This window comes from Chlorocebus sabaeus, chromosome 21, assembly GCF_047675955.1.
Source record: "Chlorocebus sabaeus isolate Y175 chromosome 21, mChlSab1.0.hap1, whole genome shotgun sequence".
Taxonomy (NCBI): domain Eukaryota; kingdom Metazoa; phylum Chordata; class Mammalia; order Primates; family Cercopithecidae; genus Chlorocebus; species Chlorocebus sabaeus.
This window is the reverse complement of record NC_132924.1, coordinates 101,592,612-101,613,856: the sequence shown is the minus strand read 5'-3', so window position 1 is coordinate 101,613,856 and position 21,245 is coordinate 101,592,612. Positions and strand designations below refer to the sequence as shown.

The 21,245-nt window shown below is 45.7% G+C and overlaps 1 protein-coding gene across 2 annotated transcripts; it reads right to left on the bottom strand.

Moving 5' to 3' along the window:
* Positions 1-4,239: 4,239 nt before the first annotated feature.
* Positions 4,240-20,041, bottom strand: GARIN1A (golgi associated RAB2 interactor 1A). 2 transcript variants are annotated; one of them, XM_007982839.3, is made up of 6 exons: positions 19,783-20,041; positions 18,909-18,967; positions 16,526-16,710; positions 14,884-15,133; positions 12,691-12,809; positions 4,240-9,195 (listed from the first exon to the last, which is right to left on the bottom strand). In XM_007982839.3, exons 3-6 carry the CDS (start codon positions 16,603-16,605, stop codon positions 9,000-9,002), a joined length of 645 nt encoding a protein of 214 aa, XP_007981030.1. In that variant the 5' UTR covers positions 16,606-16,710; positions 18,909-18,967; positions 19,783-20,041; the 3' UTR covers positions 4,240-8,999. The 2 variants fall into 2 exon arrangements, with proteins under 2 accessions (XP_007981030.1, XP_007981029.1); XM_007982838.3 differs by lacking the exon at positions 18,909-18,967.
* Positions 20,042-21,245: the final 1,204 nt, after the last annotated feature.

Sequence of the window (21,245 nt, the reverse complement as noted above, 5' to 3'; positions counted from 1 at the left end):
CAGACAGAGTGGCAGGACCCCAAAACACCACATTCCTCTTGCATCCAGATATGGCCCTTGAACGGAGTGAGAGGAGGGATGGATGTCACAGACATTCCTTTCCTTCCTTGTCCAAGGCAGTGTGCTTAATTTGGAGACTTTAGAAAGGTATAAAAGCAACTTAGAATACACCAACTGTTACTATTTCTTTGCATGTCATGGATACATGGTGTGTTTCTGGTTGCTGTTGCAATTATTAATACCATGAAACAGTGTTTTGTTTGGACATAATTTTAAAATTCAGTTTACTAAAAGAAAATTTTCAGTATCCGCAATGGGGAAATAAATTGATTTGTTCTAAATCAGGCAGGAATCACAGACAGAGCAAATCCAGAACTGCCTTCTCTTAGACTATCTAGATTGTGGTAATTCTGGTGGTTTCAAGTTTTAGCTTCTGCAAATGGCTTCAGCCTTAATAATTCTAAATGTTCATTTTAAATTATGAAGCTTTACCACTCTCAGTGATTGGAACCACTTTTGAAGCCATGGTCTTGGATTTCTCGAGTTGAGCCCTTTGTGTTTTATTTTTTCTAAATTGATAACCTGTATTTCTGGGAGGTCACTAATGAATCCCCCAGAGCCACGTGTTTCTATACCATCATGCTTCCAGCTTCTCTGCTTCCCTGCCCGCTGCCTCACCAACACCAGTACAGCCCTAATTAACCTGCTGCTTATTATTTTTCTCAAGACTTACAAAGGCATTTGTGAAGCTTTCCTATCATTTCCACCACATCTTTTAAGAGGGTCCATTTGGGTGTTATTCTTTGAGGACATTTTCTCTTTTCTCTGAATTCCATGTCAGAAACTTTAAGATGCATTTTTACATTGTCTTGGGGATTGTTTTTGCAGATATCTTGTCCTGGTAGAGTATAATTAACTTTGGATAACAATGTTTTGTTTCTTTTCTCTTTTAAATGGTATGTGTATTGGCCGTTAGAAGTTTTACCGATCCCATGTGTGGTGTTGTTTTCATCTAAGAAATAGATTCTGAGAAATCAACTTCAAGGATGAGCCCAGTCAGCATGGGCTGTTGTTTCTTCCCTCGTTTTGAGGGAGAAACAGTATGGAGCAGCCAGAGCTGGCTATGGCAGAAATGGATTTACTTAACAAGAAATAGACACTTTAACTGGGTCAGTCTAGTAGGACCCAGGCACTGGCAGATACACAATGAATAGACACATATGGCTGGCACGTTTCCCTACGCAGCATCCACGTTTCTGGGCACAGAACCACATCAATTAGACTTCATGGTTGTACACATAGAAAACATGCAGCCAACCCAAGCAGAAGGGAATTTGTTGGAAGACTATTGGGGAACTCTTCACACCAACTGAAGGTTAAAAGAACCAGGCATGCAGAATAGGCCAGAACCAAAAAGCAGTAAGCTAGAGGGAAGCCCAGCGACTGTCTCATGGCCGGCACTGCCTTGCCAGGATGGTGTCCCCACTAGGACGCCTGCATGGAGATGAGTGACGTTCCTGCTCACATTACACAATTCAGGAAGGGGGCATCCAGCTAGCTAAGTCCGTACCAGGGATCTGAAGGGTAAAGGGAAGGAGTGGTTACTGGATCCAGGAGAGTCTAGCAGAGGAAGCCACCACGAGAGGAGCAGTTTTGTTACAGGAAAGGGGTCCTGATCCAGACCCCAAGAGAGGGTTCTTGAACCCAAGAAGAATTCAGGGTGAGTCCATAAAGTGAAAGCAAGTTTATTAGAGAATAGTAGCCCTTTTGCATGCTAATGCATTATAATTAGCATATAATTAGCAGCAGGATGACCAGAGGCCACTTTTATCACCATCTTAGTGTTGGTGGGTCTTGGCTGGCTTCTTTACTGTGACCCGTTTTATCAAGCGGTGTCTTTGTGACCTGTATCTTGTGCCGACCTCCTATCTCATCCTTTGACTAAGAATGCCTGACCTCCTAGGAATGGAGCCCAGTAGGTCTCAGCCTTATTTTACCCAGCCCCCATTCAAGATGGAGTTGCTCTGGTTCAAATGCTTCTGACAGTTTCCTTCTGTTAACAGCCTACCCTATGTCACCACAAGGGAGGAAATAGTTGTCCTTACCCCATTCTCCTCGTCCTCTCTGATCTCCTGCCCGGGCTTCCCAGTGGCCAAACCCACCTGGAAACCAGAGGTGATGAGCTGCTAGATGTAGATCAGCTTGGAGAACATGCAGGAACCAAGGGAATTCTGGGGCACAGAACTTCCAGCCATAGAAGAGGAGAGTTTAATCTTCACCTTTTTCCCTTCCCCTTTCCCCCATACCCCGAATTGCCTTTCAGTCATTCTTTGCTTTGATTCACTCTATATTCAATGTGTACAGTATTATGAATAGTCAAAGATATAGTACATGCTTGAATTATATTTCTTTTTTTTTTTGTACAACTTCTTCCTCTTGGAGTTAATATTTTTTTTTTTTTTTGTTTGCTTGGTTTAATAGTCCTATTCCTAACACAACCCTAAACTTTGCCGTAAGTGTAAATCTCTCAGTGCATTCAAACACATCAGGTATTCCATCAATTTGATCTTTGTGAAGATGCATTTAGCAGAGTACTCTCCCCTGCTCCAGTAAGGGCTGACTGCTTTCTGGCGCTGCTGTTCTTCCGTCATTCTGGACTCTCTCTTCATCTCTCTTCACCTGGATACTGTCTTCACTGTTTTCCTACATTGAACCCACCCCTTTCCTGGAGCCGTGTTTTTCTGAGTTGGCTTCATTTTAATGGAGTACATCCTCTAGGAGTTTCTTAAGAAAGAGTTGTATGAAAGACTGCATAGAACATGTGGGAAAAGATTTTTTAAAAAGAAAAAATAATTTTTAATTGCGTGTATGAAGTTTGGAGATTTTAATACCTAAGGGTGAAAGTGATTTCACCAGGGGCACAAAAATCATTCTACTAACTGAAAACTGAGCTGTGGTTGCCATTTTTGCCTCCTCCTGCCATTAGGAGAGCATGGTGTTATGTGTAGAAGGGGGTTTTGGAGTTGTTGAAGCAGATTGACCGTTATTATGAAAAGCAAAAAGATGGCTCTACAGAATGGGGGCAGAGAGGAGTAGGAGTGGTACTCAGAGGAAACTGAGATGCCTCTTTACAGCTCCTGCTCAGTCAAAAGAAGATCACACAGCTCTACACGTGTAAAACCATCAAGGGCTTGGGCTTTTCAGGAGTGAAAGTTTGTGGACTCCCTACCAGGGAACAAACCCGGTCAAAGCAAGAGGTACCTGGAATGGTAGTATACGAGGGAAGTCATAAATAACAACTACTACTGACTTGTAACCAAGAAGCAGAAAGAACTAAAACTTTCACCTGTATTTCTTTCTCTGCAGTGATGTATGTTATTTAAATTAATCCCTCTCTCATTTTTGTGCATAGGGTATGCTTGTGACATTTGTACTTACTGTTTGGTCTAGAAGTTTTGGAATACAAAGGTAAGAAAGAAACCAAGGGGGGTGGGTGTGGTGTCTCACGCCTGTAATCCCAGCACTTTGGGAGGCCGAGGTGGGCAGATCATGAGGTCAGGAGATTGAGACCATCCTGGCCAACATAGTGAAACCCCATCTCTACTAAAAGTACAAAAATTAGCTGGATGTGGTGGCACGTGCCTGTAAACCCAGCTACTCAGGAGGCTGAGGCAGGAGAATTGCTTGAACCTGGGAGGCGGAGGTTGCAGTGAGCTGAGATCGCACCGCTGCACTCCAGCCTGGGCAACAGAGCAAGACTTAATCTCCAAAAAAAGAAAAAAGAAAAAAAAAAGGCCAGGCGCGGTGGCTCACGCCTGTAATCCCAGCACTTTGGGAGGCCGAGACGGGCGGATCACAAGGTCAGGAGATCGAGACCACGGTGAAACCCCGTCTCTACTAAAAATACAAAAAATTAGCTGGGCGCGGTGGCGGCGGCTGTAGTCCCAGCTACTCGGGAGGCTGAGGCAGGAGAATGGCGTGAACCCGGGAGGCGGAGCTTGCAGTGAGCCGAGATCGCGCCACTGCACTCCAGCCTGGGCGACAGCACGAGACTCCGTCTCAAAAAAAAAAAAAAAAAAAAAAGAAAAAAAAAGAGATTGTACGTGGGTTTGGACAGTGTCAGAGAAGAATCCAGGTCTCATAGAGGATGTCAAGGAGTAACAATATTCTAAAAAAATGACTAAGCAAGCATGCAGGTTGACTTACCATGATCACTTAGGTGCGCAAAGTAGACAGAGATTCAATGAACAAAAACAGTATAGTTTATTGCCAACAGCAAACAGCAGGAGCACCAGCATGGCTGAACCAGTTGCCCTATCCCCCAGCAACACAAGGGGTTTTGCATACAGCTGAGGTATCCATGGCAAAAGGCTCAGTAATTTTTACAATGAACAGTAACCAAACCTGTCCCCTCCCCCAGAGACAGATGACAGTTAGGACTTGAAATTTGACACGCTTAGCAAGGATGTGTAGAGATGCTCAAGGACCATGGTGGAGTATCTCTTCCAACAGAGAACAGAGACTGCCTTGGAAATTTGTTATTATCAGCCACTGGATACCTGTTCCCCTATTGGTCTTCTTGTAACACACCTCAATTTCCTTTAGGGAAACCACCCAGCCTGCTGCAGCATTTGATGAAATGGTCAATTCACTACCCTTATCTGAATTCGCAGAGCTGTTCTGGTGTCAGAGCGTTCCAAGACCGGCTCCGCAGTTGTCCCTTTGATTCTGTGAGCCAACCTACAACAATCCAATGAATTCCTTTTGGTTTAGATTAGAGTCAGCTTCTCTTACTGGCAACCAAAGAAGTCTGACATAAAATGGCATCTGTTATCAAAGAGTTCATAGCTCCACCAGGGAGACAGACATGTAAACAAATAGCCACAATTGGGTGAGAAATACTATAAAAATGCTATAATACAAGGCACATGTAAGGCACAATAGTAGCACTGAAGAAATCCATCAATAAAGATAAGTGTCATGAGGGCAATAGGTGGAGAAAGTAAGTAAAGGTATCTCAGGTAGAACAAAAGTGTATACAATGTCCTCGAAGTATCTTAAAACATGGTGCATTTAGGGAACCACAAGAAATTTGGCATGGTGGGAGCATAAGATTCTACGGCAGCAGTGGCCAGTGGAGAGGCTGGAGAGAGAGGCAGGAGCCTGGTCATTTCATGTCAAAGGGTTTGGTTTTATTAAGGGCAAGCTTGGTCAGATTTTTTTTTTTTTTGAGACAGAGTCTCGCTCTGTTGTCCAGGCTAGAGCGCAGTGGAATGATCTCAACTCACTTCAACCTCTGCCTCCCCAGTTCAAGAGATTCTCCTGCCTCAGCCTACTGAATAGCTGGGATTACAGACACACACCACCATGCCCAGCTAATTTTGACATATTTAGTGGAGACAGGGTTTCACCATGTTGGCCAGGCTGGTCTCAAACTTCTGACTTCAAGTGATCTGCCCACCTCAGCCTTCCAAAGTGCTGGGATTACAGGTATGAGCCACCATGTAAATCCTTTCTGTCAGATTTATGTGTCAAAAAGGTTGCTCTGTTAGAGGTATGAAAAGGGAATGAGTTGGGAAGACATTGGAGAGCCATCAAGAGTAATTTGGACTTCGAAGTTAGACAGACTGGCTTCAAGTCCTGGCTCTGCTACTTCCTACCTGTGTGACCTTAAGCAAGTTCTTGAACCTCTCTGTGGCTCCGGTTTATCATTTATAAAATGTAATAATAAGATCTGCTTCTCAATGGCTTGTGCTGTGGTTTACGTGATCTTTGTAAAGTCAGTATAGTGCTTGGAAGATAGCAAATTTTTAAAGATGTTAGCTACTATTATGATAAAGTCTAGGAGACCAATTGGGGTTACTATTTTATTTTATTTTATTGTTTTTTGAGACAGAGTCTGGCTTTGTCGCCCAGGCTGGAGTGCGGTGGCACCATTTCTGCTCACTGTAACCTCCGCCTCCCGGGTTCAAGTGATTCTTCTGCCTCAGCCTCCCGAGTAGCTGGGACTACAGGTGTGTGCCACCACGCCCAGCTAATTTTTGTATTTTTAGTGGAGATGGGGTTTCACCATATTGGCCAGGCTAGTCTTGAACTCCTGACCTTGTGATCCGCCTGCCTCAGCCTCCCAAAGTGCTGGGATTACAGGTGTGAGCTACTGTGCCCAGTCTGGGGTTGCTATTAATACAATAGTCTAGGTGAGGGCTGATGAAGGCTTAAACCAAGACAAAGAAGTGGGGATGACAAGCCTTTTAAACATTTGTAAGCATGCCATATAGATAGGGTGGCAACATGATTTGTGATTCACTGAGGGACACTTCTCAGGGTGAAATGGGTATGTATTAATAATGATACCAGGACAACAGGCATGCACTGGGAAGTACAATCACGCTGCACAGTAGTCTCTTCTAAGTTCAGCTGCTAAATGTCCCACACCAGCACCAACAATGCTCAGCTTATTTGATTGTAACATGCTGAAAGGAAACTTGTTTTTAATTTTACTGGAGGCAAGCATCAGGCATCCTCTTAGCTCAGATGTCTTTTCTGACTCACTTCAGCCAGATTTGACTACTCAGCACAACTGAGCACGCACAAGAGAGAGGGCAACCATGTTCTTTCTCTCTGCACCACACAGGATGTGAACCACACATGCTGGAAAGCAGCGCCTCCAGCCTTCATTTGCAGGCTAGGTGGCTCAGACATCAGGTCAACATTAATGGCTTCCCTGTGTCTCCAAAATAGGGCTTGGCATCTCTCCCAGACCCTCCCTAAAGGCAGGTAACTTGTCCATCTGTCTTGTTCTCTCCAATATACTTAGCATCAAATGCAGTGTCTAGCCCCTCGCAGGAGCTTGACGAATACTTATTAAATATTGGAATGGGCATGGTGGGTCTGGGCGTGGTGGCTCATGCCTGCAATCCCAGCACTTTGGGAGGCTGAGGAGGGTGGATAACCTGAAGTCAGGAGTTCAAGACCAGCCTGGCCAACATGGAGAAACCCTGTCTCTACTAAAAATACAAAAATTAGCCGGGCTGGTGGTGCACATCTGTGATCCCAGCTACTTGGGAGGCTGAGGCACAAGAATCACTTGAACCTGAGAGGCGGAGGTTGTAGTGAGCCAAGATCACACCACTGTACTCCAACCTGGGCAACAGAACAAGACTCTGTCTCAAAAAAAAAAAAAAAAAAAAAAAAAAGGTATTTTCCTTGTAGATACTCCCTACGTGTACAAACGTTGGCCAAAGCTCCTGCCCCATTCCCAATACTTAAAGATGCCATGTCTTCCAGTTCACTTTCATTAGGTTCTGGGTAGGAATAGTCAAATCAATCAGGATTTCTGGTGATGGGCAGTCAATATCTTCCTCACCATGTTTTCATTAGCAACAAAATGTTGTGTGGGCCAGGGGGAGCCTTCATAGCTTTACACTAACACAGGGAGTGGGGCGAGGAAGACCTAATTTTTTATTATTATTATTATTATTATTATTATTATTATTATTATTATTATTTGAGATGGAGTCTGGCTCTGTCACCCAGGCTGGAGCACAGTGGCATGATCCTGGCTTACTGCAAGCTCTGCCTCCTGGTTCAAGTAATTCTCCTGCCTCAGCCTCCTGAGTAGCTGGGACTACAGGTGTATACCACCACGTCCAGTTAATTTTTGTATTTTGGGTAGAGACAGGGTTTTGCCATGTTGGCCAGGCTGATCTCGAACTCCTGACCTCAAGTGATTCACCCACCTCAGCCTTCCAAAGTGCTAGGATTACAGGCATGAGCCACTGTGCCCAGCCAAAGACTCAATTTCTTGCTTGAGATAATGGAGCAACACAAAGGAATCTTCCAGCTGGTTGCCATCCTTCTCAGGATTTCTTTTATTTTGGGCTTGTAGTAGCTCGGCCTCTATTTCCCCCTGCCCCTTTGAAAGTTGATTTCTCCTCAGAGGCCCTTTCCTCTCCTCAGAGGCCCTTTCCAAGCCAGTCTTGGACTGGCTTTCTTGGCTTTACTTGGCTATTGTGTGGTTTCAATTGAGCAGACTACTATATGATTTGGATCTGTCTCCCTGCCCAAATTTCATGTGGAATTTAATCCCCAGTGTTGGAGGAGGTGGCCGGTGGGAGATGATTGGATCATGGGGGTGGATTTCCTCCTTGCTTTTCTCATGATAGTGAGTTCTCACGAGATCTGGTTGTTCAGAAGTGTATAGCACCTCCCCCTTCTTTCTTTCTCCTGCTCCAGCCATGTAGGACAGGTCTGCTTCTCTTTTGTCTTCTGCCTTCATTGTAAGTTTCCTGAGGCCTCCCCAGCCATGCTTCCTGTACAGCTGGGGAACCATGAGCCAACTAGCCTCTTTTCTTTATAAATTACCCAGTCTCAAGGCTGGGCCTGGTGGCTCACGCCTGTAATCCTAGCCCTTTGAGAGGCCAAGGTGAGTGGATGGCCTGAGCTCAGGAGTTGGAGACCAGCCTGGGCAACGTGGTGAAACCCTATCTCTACTAAAACACAAAAAATTAGCCAGGTATATTGGGTGCCTGTAGTCCCAGCTACTTGGGAGGCTGAGGCATGAGAATTGCTTGAACCCAGGAGGTAGAGGTTGCAGTGAGCCATGATCACGCCACTGTATTCCAGCCTGGCGACAGAGCAAGACTCTATCTCCAAAATAAATAAATAAATAAATAAATAAAATTGCCCAGTCTCAGGTAGTTCTTTATAACAATGCAAGAATGGACTAATACACAGATAGTAACTTTTCCCACCTATTTTTCCAAAAACGCTCCTGTTCTCAGTCAGTCCTTTCCCAAACTGGAGCCTCCCTATAGCACAACCTGTAACAATTAGGGACTCACTTGGAAGTTTATTGGTGGAAGCATAGAAGCACCTTGTTGGAAACACCATCTTACCTCTCCCATGGTCACTTGGCTCACAATGGGAAAGGAGCATTATAAGAGGTGGTAGCAAGTACAAGTACACGCATGCCAGGAAAAGCATGTTTTGCCTAGGTGTCAGGGTCCCAGGAAGTGCTCTCCTAGGGAACTGGCTACAGGAACTTGTAGAAGGTGCTCATCTGGATCCTCTTGTTCCCAGAGGCTGTGGCTCAAGACAGCTCTCATGGGTATATTCAAATTGATTGGAGATGCCACTGGTGAGGGTATCCTGTAGCTGCTGCAGTTGTCTATTTCAATGGCAGTGTCATTGTTCCTGTTGGAGCCCAGGGAATTTTGGGGTTATTGAAAGCAATAGAAGAAAACGAAAACATTGTTAAAATTTAACTTAAAAACCACTTTTGGCTGCGTGCAGTGGCTCACGCCTGTAATCCTAGCACTTTTAGAGGCCGAGGTGGGAGGATCACTTGAGGTCAGGAGTTCAAGACCAGCCTGGCCAACATGGTGAAACCCCATCTCTACTAAAAATACAAAAATTAGCTGGGCATAGTGGCACACGCCTGTAATTCCAGCTACTGGGAGGCTGAGGCATGGGAATCGCTTGAACCCAGGAGGTGCAGCTTGCAGTGAGCCGAGATGGCACCACTGCACTCCAGTCTGCGTGACAGAGTGAGACTCCTTCTCAAACAAAATGAAACCAAACAAAAAAACTCTCTTTCTAGTTATGCCTTTTTCCAGCGCCAGTGCTTTAAGCACATGTATGGAAATGCGGGGCACAATATGCATATATGGAATAATGTTAAAGGCAACCCGAGGAGAAAAAGCCACACGGGAGGAGGAGGAGGGAGCCTGGAGCTAAGGCCTGCTCTGCTGGAGGAACAAACAACTCTTCAGACCTTAAGTACTACTTTGATGTGTTGAGGATATAACGTATTCTGACTCAAAGACAAAATCCCAGGGACCAAAAATTTAAGATCAGAGAAGTGAGAGTGAGCTGGGGGGCCTGAGGGATTACCAGTCTTGGTAACCAAGGGCTTGGGTTGTCACGTGGGGAGAGAGTCCTTTGTAAAGAGCTGCTGGCTCCTTCTCCTCAAGCTGAAAGAGAGAGCCTTCTTGGGTCAACCCAGGGAGCTTGAGCTGTGGCTCCTGGGCTCTGGGAGAAGAGTTGCTTCTGTGCCTAGGAAGCAAGGTCCTCCTCTCCAGTGGCTGGTCAAAATATGAGAGGATGTTTCCAGAGAGAGAGAGAGAGAGAGAGAGAGCACGTGCACACCAGCCTGGAGCCACTGTAAGCCCTACCCAAGAGGACTCCTTAAAGGGGTGAGGGGATAGCTAGTGCCTGGGGGGGCATGGCCCCTGCAGAGCCATGGCTGGAGGGGTGGGGATGGGGGTGGGGGGTGCAGCGTGGCCAGATGAAAGGGAGGTGTTGCAGTTGAGGGGCCAGAAAGGAGATTTTGAAGAACCCAAGAAAGCTCCTGGCCAGTTGTAATGGCTCATGACTATAATCCCAGCACTTTAGGAGGCCAAGGTGGGAGGATCACTTCGGTTCAGGAGTTTGAGACCAGCCTGGGCAACATAGCAAGACCTTGTCTCTACTAAAAATTTAAAAAATTAACCAGGCATGGTGGTGCATGCCTGTAGTCCCAGTTACTTGGGAGGCTGAGGTGGGAGGATTGCTTGACCCCAGGAGATTGAGGCTGTAGTGAGCCAAGATCATGGCACGGTACTCCAGCTTGGACAACACAGTGAGACACTGTTGGAAAGCAAAGGAGAGGAGAGGAGAGGAGAGGAGAGGAGAGGAGAGGAGAGGAGAGGGGAGGGGAGGGGAGGGGAGGGGAGGGGAGGGGGGAGGGGGGAGGGGAGGGGAGGGGAGGGGAGGGGAGGGGGGAGGGGGGAGGGGAGGGGGAAAGGAAAGAGAAAGAAAAGAGAGAAAGGAGGAAAAAGAAAAAAGAAAGTTCCTAAGAGAAAAAAGTTAGCTTTAAATATTAGGAAACAGAAAGAGAAGAAGAGTGACAACCCAGTTCCCCACTAGGAAAGGTCACCTTGATAGGGAGCCAGACTGAGGGTAAGAAGAAGATGTGATAAGTTCAGGGTTTTGATAATTTTCAGACATTAGCTATTTTAATTTCAGAATTGAGGCTGCTTTTGCAATTTAAATGGACCAAAGGACCTTATATATTCTCAGAGAGAGCCCATATGCTATGTAGCCGGCCCAGAAATCCAGCTTTTATCCAGGGGCAAGAGGAAAACTTCTGCCACTGAAAAAGTTATGAAGGCCAGACAAAATAAATTTGCATTCTGATGATACCCTACAAGTTGCAGTGGTGCAACATATTGGTTGCACTATCTTACTTTGAGTTTCTATCACTTTTTACAGAAAGAATCTAATACAATTATTAGTAAATTAATGAGACTTTGGAGCTACCGGTAGTTTCCCTTATTCTGTCCGTTTTGCAGAAGAGGCTGGTGAGGGCCAGGCACGGTGACTCACGCCTGTAATCTCAGCACTTTGGGAGGTCAAGGTGGGTGGATCACCTGAGGTCAGGAGTTCGAGACCAGCCTGGCCAACATGGTGAAACCCTGTCTCTACTAAAAATACAAAAAATTAGCTGAGTGTAGTGGCAGGTGCCTGTAATCCCAGCTACTTGGGAGGCTGAGTCAAGAGAATCGCTCGAACCCAGAAGGTGGAGGTTGCAGTGAGCCGACATCACGCCATTGCACTCCAGCCTGGGCAGCAAGAGTGAAACTCTGTCTTCCAAAAAAAAAAAGAAAAGACAAACTCATCCTTTTTTATGGCTGCATAGTATTCCATGGTGTATATGTGCCACATTTTCTTAATCCAGTCTGTCACTGATGGACATTTGGGTTGATTCCAAGTCTTTGCTATTGTGAATAGTGCCGCAATAAACATACGTGTGCATGTGTCTTTATAGAAGCATGATTTATAATCCTTTAGGTATATACCCAGTAATGGGATGGCTGGGTCATATGGTACATCTAGTTCTAGATCCTTGAGGAATCGCCATACTGTTTTCCATAATGGTTGAACTAGTAGGGACATGGATGCAGCTGGAAACCATCATTCTTAGCAAACTATCACAAGAACAGAAAACCAAACACCGCATGTTCTCACTCATAGGTGGGAACTGAACAATGAGATCACTTGGACTCGGGAAGGGAAACATCACACACTGGGGCCTATCATGGGGAGGGGGGAGGGGGGAGGGACTGCATTGGGAGTTATACCTGATGTAAATGACGAGTTGATGGGTGCTGACGAGTTGATGGGTGCAGCACAGCAACATGGCACAAGTATACATATGTAACAAACCTGCACGTTATGCACATGTACCCTAGAACTTAAAGTATAATAATAATAATAATAATAATAATAAAGAAAAGAAAAGAAGCAAAAAGAAAACAAAAAAAGAAGAGGCAGATGAGGCAAAGAGAACTAGGGTTTTACCCCAGGGATCCTTGTGAGCTTGGATTGGAAATAGTCAATAGCTAACTCCACCATGAGCCTGCTTTGTTAGCTTCACTTCTTTGAATTGATTTTCTCATCCCTCATTCCTTTTATTGAACACCTGTCGTTAGAAAACACTGGATTTTGCCTAAGGAGTGAATATTCAGATCAAAGAGCCAAAGACCTTGTTTTCAAAGGCAGGCTTACAATAAAATTGACAGAAAAAGCCATGTGCATGACTATCTAAAATACAAAGAAGGAACTGAGATAGATTGGTAGAGGGTGTCATTGATCCCATGACTTCACGCTGGAGGAAGGGATCTGGAACTGACCCCACAGAGGACCCACCTGTCTGCTGTGAGCTGGGGCTTTCCTGAGAGCTGTGAGAAACTGCCACCGGTCTGCTCAGCCGCCAGCAGCACAAGGGACTCGCTAGGCTGGGGGGATGACAGGAGGCTGTTTTCAGGCTGGATGGAGAAATTTAGCGTCAGATGGATAGGTCTGCTCAGAGAGTTCTTGGCCTTCTCGGGGTACAACTTTGAAGGGGTTTGTGATATTACAGTTGAGTTTCACACCCTAGCCCTGGGAACCTGTTCCTTCAGCATTAAGCCCCGAGAATCATCCAACAAAAAATGGGACCCCTGGCAGCGTCACACCCACTCCCTGGTCAACTATGGTGGCTGCTCTGTCCAGAGTACAGATCTGAATGTTCAGAAGCAGAGATGTCAGGCTATAAAACTGCTGACCTTCAAAGTCAATAACATACCTGAAGCACAGAACTTAAGTGAGAGGAGGAAAGCATTTAGATTCTGAAATCTGAAGGTTTTGGACAGTCCAATCTATTGACCTTCCTTCCTGTGCTTCTATACCAAGCAGGACCTGGAAAGGTCTTATATGTATCAAAGATGTACCCTAAATAAACCAAAGAGGAAGGGCAAATACTTGAGGAAATATTTGTAAGGGTCCAAAATCCTGATGTATAAGTTTTATTATAGGCCGGGCGCAGTGGCTCACGCCTGTAATCCCAATACTTTGGGAGGCCGAGGCGGTTGGATCACGAGGTCAAGAGATCGAGACCATCCTGGCCAACATGATGAAACACCATCTCTACTAAAAGTACAAAAGTTAGCTGGGCGTGGTGGTGCATGCCTGTAGTCCCAGCTACTCGGGAGGCTGAGGCAGGAGAATCACTTGAACCCGGGAGGCGGAGGTTGCAGTGAGCCAAGATTGCACCACTGCATTCTTGCCTGGCGACAGAGTGAGATTCCATCTCAAAAAAAAAAAAAAAAGTTTTCTTTTACAAATCAATTTAGAGAAACACAAGATTGCCAATAGAAAAATGGCCAAAGAACACAACAGACAGTGCCATATATATGGCATTAATATATATATAAAATATATTAAAACAATATTGTATTATATATATGACTATAAATACATAACAATGTAACAATGCTGAAACTCATTGAAAATCAGAGAATGCCACTTTTTTACCTATTATACTAGGAAATTTATTAAAACGTTTACTGCTCAATTGTAATAGGATATGCAGTAAAATACTAATTTTTTTTTTTTTTTGAGATGGAGTTTCACTCTTTCACCCAGGCTGAAGTAAAGTGGCATGATTTCGGCTCACTGCAACCTTCACTTTGCAGGTTTAAGTGACTCTCCTGCCTCAGCTTCCCAAGTAGCATTATAGAGGCCTGCCACCATGCCTGGCTAAGTTTTGTATTTTTAGTAGAGACAGGGTTTCATCATGTTGGGCAGGCTGGTCTTGAACTCCTGACCTCAGGTGATCCACCTGTCTTGGCCTCCCAAAGTGTTAGGATTACAGGCGTGAGCCACCACACCCGGCCCACAGACACTCATATTATTGGAGAGTATAATATGGTATGATATTTATGGAAATAATCTAGCAATATATGTTAAGAGCCTTGAAAACGTCCATGCTCTTTGAATTCTACTTCTAAAAACCTATCTGAGAATATTATCAGAAATGTAGATCATATATATAAATGCTTGTTTTAGCATTATTTACAATAATAAATACAGGCCAGGCACAGAGGTTCACACCTGTAATCCCAGCACTTTGGGAGGCCAAGGCAGGTGGATCACTTGAGGACAGGAGTTCAGGACCAGCTTGGCCAACATGGTGAAACCCCATCTCTACTAAAAATACAAAAATGAGCCAGGCATAGTGGCATACACCTGTAATCCCAGCTACTCTAGAGGCTGAGGCACGAGAATCACTTGAACTCGGGAGGTGGAAGTTGCAGTGAGCCGAGATGGCACAATTGCACTCCAGCCGGGTGACAGGGCACGGCTCTGTCTCAAAAAAACAGAAACATTTCTAAATGTCTCAATATTAGGGACAGGTCAAATAAATTTTAATTCATTCATACTACTGAATAGAAATTATCAAAATGATACTTACAAACAGCTTTAAAAAGACATGGAAACGTCTATATATATACACACACACTTACATATATACATATATATACTTATCTCTCAACAGGTCCTGGAGGGAGGCCCACTTACTGTTGTTTCTATGGAGCTGGTGGGCATCTTGGGCACCAGGCAGTGAGTGAATTCGATTCTCGGGTCTTTGGTGGTGATGGACAGGCCTTTCTGCAGAATTTTCACCAAGCGGACCCAGAATTGAAACACAATCTCTGGGTGTTTTTCATGGAGCTTCAGATAGTAGATCTTTTCGGTCACTGTCCTAACCCTCAGGATGCGCTGGAGCCGGTCGTAGATTCGCAGCTCCACATACTTCAGGGGGAGAAGCCTGGGCATAATCAGGACATTCTCATGAGAGAGCCCGTGGTTTCAATCAACCATGTGGGTGCCCACCTAGAGGTGGCTCAGTGTCATTGGCCTCCTACCTCTCTGCCTGGGGGATGCTGAAGGGAGAAAGCTCATGTAATGAAAGTGGGGGTGATTACTAAGACTGACTCCTCTCCAATTTCCAGGACTTTAGTAGGAATACAGGTGTGTGCCAGTACACCCACCTAATTATTTTGGTATTTTTTTGGTAGAAACAGGATCTCCCTATGTTGCCTAGACTGGTCTTGAACTCCTGGCTTCAAGCGATCCTCCCACCTCAGCCTCCCAAAGAGCTAGGATTACAGATGTGAGCCACTATGCCCTGCCAAGATAAGTATGATTAATTCCGCTTTACAGATTTTGAGGCTGACGCTTAGAGAGGCTAAGTGATTTGCCCAAGTTTAGATCTTATTAAGTGTGACGTGGAACTAAGATATCCTGACTCAGTTTCTAGGACTTTTTCTCCCTATATCCTGACTTACTGTGTTGAAAGGGCAAGGAAAAGGATAGATGTCTCCTGAATATCTAGTATTTTTTTTTTCAATCTCAGGATTTCATAGTCGTGTTTGACTTTCGTATCCCTACTTTTTCCTTGGAAACCCTCTCTATCTATATTGACAAAAAGAAACATTTCTAAATGTCTAATATTAGGGACTTGTCAAGTAAATTTTAATTCATTCATATTACTAAATAGAAATTATTGAAATTATATTTACAAAAAGATTTTAAAAGACATGGAAACGTGTCTGCATGTACACACATGTATACAGACACACACACACATTTACAGAAAAGGAAGCTAAGATTCTCAAAAACCAGGTTCGAGACAAGGACTGTGTACTGCCCTATCCTAGCACAAAGAACAGTGCTTGGTAAATATAGATGCTAAACAAATACAGCTGGGCGTGGTGGCTCACACCTGTAATCCCAGCACTTTGGGAGGCCAAGGCAAGCAGATCACGAGGTCAGGAGATTGAGACCATCCTAGCTAACACAGCGAAACCCTGTCTCTACTAAAAAACACAAAAAATTAGCCAGGTGTGATGGTGGGCACCTAGAGTCCCAGCTGCTCGGGAGGCTGAGGCAGGAGAATGGTGTGAACCCAGGAGGTGGAGCTTGCAGTGAGCCGAGATCACGCCACTGCACTCCAGCCTGGGCAACAGAGCGAGACTCTATCTCAAAAACAAACAAACAAAAAGATATTAAATACTTGCTATACAAATGAATGAATGAGTTCTATAGGGTTTATGCACTAAAGAACACTGTCTTTTCTTTTGATCTAAAATCCAGCTACAAAGCAATGCATATCCCAGTCAATCATTCCATCCCTTCCGGCCCTCCCTCAAGCCTTTACCTGCTGAGGGTGATGACTGGGGCGTCACCAGGTGTGCTCCAGGTGGAAAACTGACCCCGGGGCCAGGTAACGTTGGCCATCAGGAGGACATTGGGGAGCGGCAGGGAGGGCACCGAGGAGGTCACCCCAAGGATCACGGTGGCAGACCCTTCACAGACATCTCTCCAGTTCCCGGGCTTAGTGACCTGGAAATCAGCCTCAGGTGCGTGGGTCAGAAAGGAGCAGAAAACAAGGGGTAGAAGGATACAGATGCTGGAAAGCAGCACTTCATCCTAGGGGCAGGTGTGCCCTGACCTGCTATTGATCCTTTTTGTTGGTCTCCCCAAATATACTTTAAGGTCCTTGGCTGCAGGAACCCTATATTATCCTTCTCTGGGTCCTCTGTTTTATCTAACTGGAAAAAGATGCACTAGCAAGAAAAAGCTGAGTGGCATTGAAGTTTTCATTCCCCCATCTTTGGGTAGGAGAAGCCAGCACTGGTTTCTAATGGCCCAAAAGGGAGATTGTGTGAAGAAAGTCCCAGAAGGGGAGGAAAGTGAGGAAAAAGCTGTTGAATAGGGAAGACCCAGACAGCTTGAGTTGAGGGAGGTTTGGAGCACTTCTCCCAGGATGATGGAGGGGCTATCTTGTTGCTGGGTCTTGAATGGAATGAGGATCTATTCTCTTGAAGCAGAAGGGGGCCATCACAGGACAGAGATACTGGATGCCCACCACTGGGCACAATGTCTCAGCTAAGACACCCCCCACCTCACTATGCACGGCTGGCAGAAAAGCACCAGAACTGGGGCCACTAAGGAGCCACGGGGACCCAGGTAAGGAACATATGAGGAGGGACCCCTGTGTTCCCAAGGCCAGAGGGCCTTCTCCCAATGCTCTACACCTTTTTTAGAAAATAGAGATGGGGTCTCACTATGTTGCCCAGACTGGTGTCAAACTCCTGGGCTCAAGTGATCTTCCCCTCTCAGCCTCCCAAAGTGCTGAGATTACAGGCATGAGCCACTAAGTCTGGTCAATGTTCTAGACTTTGTAAAACCATCGACACCACTGCCCAGTCCTTGGTGGAACTGGGGACAAGGGAAAGCCCCAGGAATGACTGAAATGTAATTTCCCACCAGCCTGACCAGATGGTGTTCCCAGAAAAGTGAATTTTGATTTTGAAAAAAAAAGTGACACTTCCTGGAGCCCATGTTGAGGAATAAAATTCATGTCCTCTGCAAAACACAGAGGGTTGTACGTATTGAGAGTAAGTGCTCAATAAATATTTGTGGGTGATGCTGCTTTGAGACGATAGTGATGGTGGTGTGCAGGAAGGGGGAGAGAGGAAGCAGTGTAACTCCACTACAACAACTAAAACTATAACTAATATGTGGATTGCATCACTTCAAGTAAACTTTGGACTGTGTGCGGTCATTCACGCCTATAATCCCAGCACTTTGGAAGTCCAAAGCAGGAGTATCACTTGAAGCCAGGAGTTCAAGACCAGCCTGGGCTACATGGTGAGACCCTGCCTCTATCAAAAAAAAAATTTTTTTAATCAAACTTTGAACTTTTCTGTGGGGGTCAGCCTCTCCCTAGCACATTCTGAGTTTATTGCTACCTGGGTCACTTAGTGTCCATTCAGAGAATCTAAACAGTTTTAATATTAGGCCAAAAAAATAGCACTTTGGGAGGCCACGTCGGGCGGATCATGAGGTCAAGAGATTGAGACCATCTTGGCCAACATGGTGAAACCCTGTCTCTACTAAAACACAAAAAAATTAGCTGGGCAAGGTGGTGCACGCCTGTAGTCCTAGCTACTTGGGAGGCTGAGATAGGAGAATTGCTTGAACCTGGGAGGCAGAGGTTGCAGTGAGCCTAGATCGCACCAGGGCAACGGAGTGAGACTCCATCTCAAAAAAAAAAAAAAAAAAAAAAAAAGCACACCTTAAGAGAACAAATTTGCAGCTGAATCATGAATCATTACACCCAAATAGAAATGACTAGAAATTGGACCCTGAGGCTGGACTTCCCATGTTACTGCTCTGTCTCCACCAAGGGTATGTTAGGAATGAGCTCGCCCCAGGTTTGCCAGTTGATCACCCAACTACACATCTCCCGGTGGGCAGCAAACGGACCATGGAGCGGCAGGAGCCATGAACGCAGCTCTCCAAAATCCGGGGACTCCATTAGGGAGTAGCTCACTGCTCTGTGAAGAGTCTCCAAATTAAGTCCAAGAACCACCTCAAACTGTTTCCACCTTCTCTCCTATAACCCCTGGCTGCTTTCCCACTCCATTTGAATGGGTCTGTGTCTTGCAGACCTTGCATCCCAGCCTCCCTGCCTTTCCTTAGGTACTTTGAAGCCCCTCTGTCTGAAATATCCTCCCCGCTGCTCTTCCACTTACCAGAATCTCAGCAGTCTCTCAAAGAATGGCTTAAGACCCTTCTGGAAAGCCTTCTTCAACTGCCAAAGTCCAGAGAGAATGCCCTGAATGCCCCCAGCACATGCCTGGGGCATCAGCTGGACCAAACTCTCTGACATAGAGCTTGCTTAGACAGTTACCAAATAACGGGTAAACCAAACTCATAGGCTTCCTGGCCAGGGACACTGATCTTTCTCTGCACCTCCTGCTCTGCACTCAGTGGATGTTTAGTGTGTGCTTACTGGCTGACCAACTGGTTATGCTCTCCTGTGCAGGAGCACGGGTTCAGGCTAGACCACTAGAGGGAGGCAGGCAGCACCCGCCTAAGACTTGATACGAAAACGACCACCTTCCACTCCCAGTGGCCCCATCCCAGGCTCACTTCCATTGGTCACCACCATCCTTTTAGGGAATGGTAGGATCTGGGCAAGACCTTTTTACCCAGTGTCTTCGCTTTCAAACAAGGCTGTTTCTAAACCATCCCAGAGTGAGGAGATTGGATTTCAGAGCAGGGTTTCTAATAGCAACCTTCATTCCCTGTAACTACCCAGTTTGGACAAGTGGCCCAGAAAGGGCCTATGAACCCTGCCTGGAGACTGAGCTCTGATCTCTCCTTTTGTAAGGCATAAATCAATTTCCTTAAAGCAGATGACCTGCAGGTAGCTCTATCATATGGTAGGCACAAATGGAGGTGAACTTGGGACCCAGACCTTCTGGTTTTCTCTAGCTTTGGTGGCTTCTTTGTCCCTCCTCCACCACCTCCAGGGCTCTAAAAGGCCACAGCATCTCCTAACCAACCCCTAGGAACAGGTTTTGGAAACAGAAAGACAGCTGGCCCTGAGCTGCACGAGGGTACCTGGATAAAGTTGCTTTCAAACACCACCGAGTTGGAGAACAAGTTGAATTCTGGAGAATGAATCAGTTGACAAAGAAGGCCATTTTCCACCCCGAGTTCCACTCCAGGGCCTGGTTCCCTGACCTCAGGTGGGAGGCCCCTGATTTTACTCATTGGTTCTTGGGAAGAATGGGCTGGGGAACATTTCTGGGGCTCCACGCAGACCCAGCCCAACGCCAAGATGTTGATGTGATCTGCCCCCACCTTCCCAGCTCTTCCTCCCCATTTACTTACGGTCTGTCCACCAGGGCTGGGAGGGCCTGTCAGCTCACAATGGCAGGAATGACATCAAGGAATGTGATGGTGACAACAGAAAAGGGAAAAAAAAGAAGAGGAGAGGAAGGACGGAGGATCTGCCTGGCTCTTTTCTCCTCTTTCCACCAACTACAAACCAGCAGTAATAAAGCCTATCCCATTTTGTAAACATTCACCCTTACCCCAAACGGGGAAAATGACCCTCCCAAAGTTACGCCAAGGCAGCAGTTAGCTGGCCAGATGCAAGGAAGGCTCTTGGGAACACACAGGCTTTAATCCTCTTGCCTCCCAGTGAAGCCTCTCACCAAATTTCCATGTGACTTGTTCACCTGCCCAGGGAAGTCTAAGGATAGGAGAAAGGGAGTTCATCTTCCCTACCCCATCTCATGGGAGAAAAGGAGATTTTTTTAAAAAAGAAATGGACACCTGTTAACTAAACAAAGAAGCTTATTTGGAAACAGCAGGCAAAGGAGAAGGCAGTGGCACAGTTGTATGCTGGAGCCAGACCACAACAGGTCACGAGAGCTAGTTGTTGCATTTTCAGGCATGTTACAAGCCAGCTGTTAAACACAGCAATTATTAAAACTTGGCTTTTTGTTTTTTGTTTCTTTTTTTTTTTTTTTTTGAGACGGAGTTTCGCTCTTGTTGCTCAGGCTGGAGTGCAGTAGTGTGACCTCGGCTCACCACAACTTCTGCCTCCCGAGTTCAAGCGATTCCCTACCTCAGCCTCCTGAATAGATGGGATTACAGGCATGTGCCACCACACCCGGCTAATTTTATATTTTTAGTAGAGACAGGGTTTCTCCATGTTGGTCAGGCTGGTCTGGAACTCCTGACCTCAGGTGATCTGCCTACCTCGGCCTCCCAAAGTGCTGGGATTACAGGCGAAATATGGTGAAACCTGTCTCTACTAAAAAATACAAAAATCAGCCAGGTGCGGTGGTGCATGCCTGTAGCCCCAGCCACTTGGGAGCCTGAAGCAGGAGAATCGCTTGAACTCAGGAGGCAGAGGTTGCAGTGAGCCGAGATCATGCCACTGCACTGCAGCCTGGGTGACAGAGTGAGACTCCATCTCCAAAAAATGAAAATAAAATAAAAAAAATTAAAATAAATAAAGATGAAGTAAGCTGGGTGCCATGGTGAATCCTTATAGTTCCAGCTATTTGGGA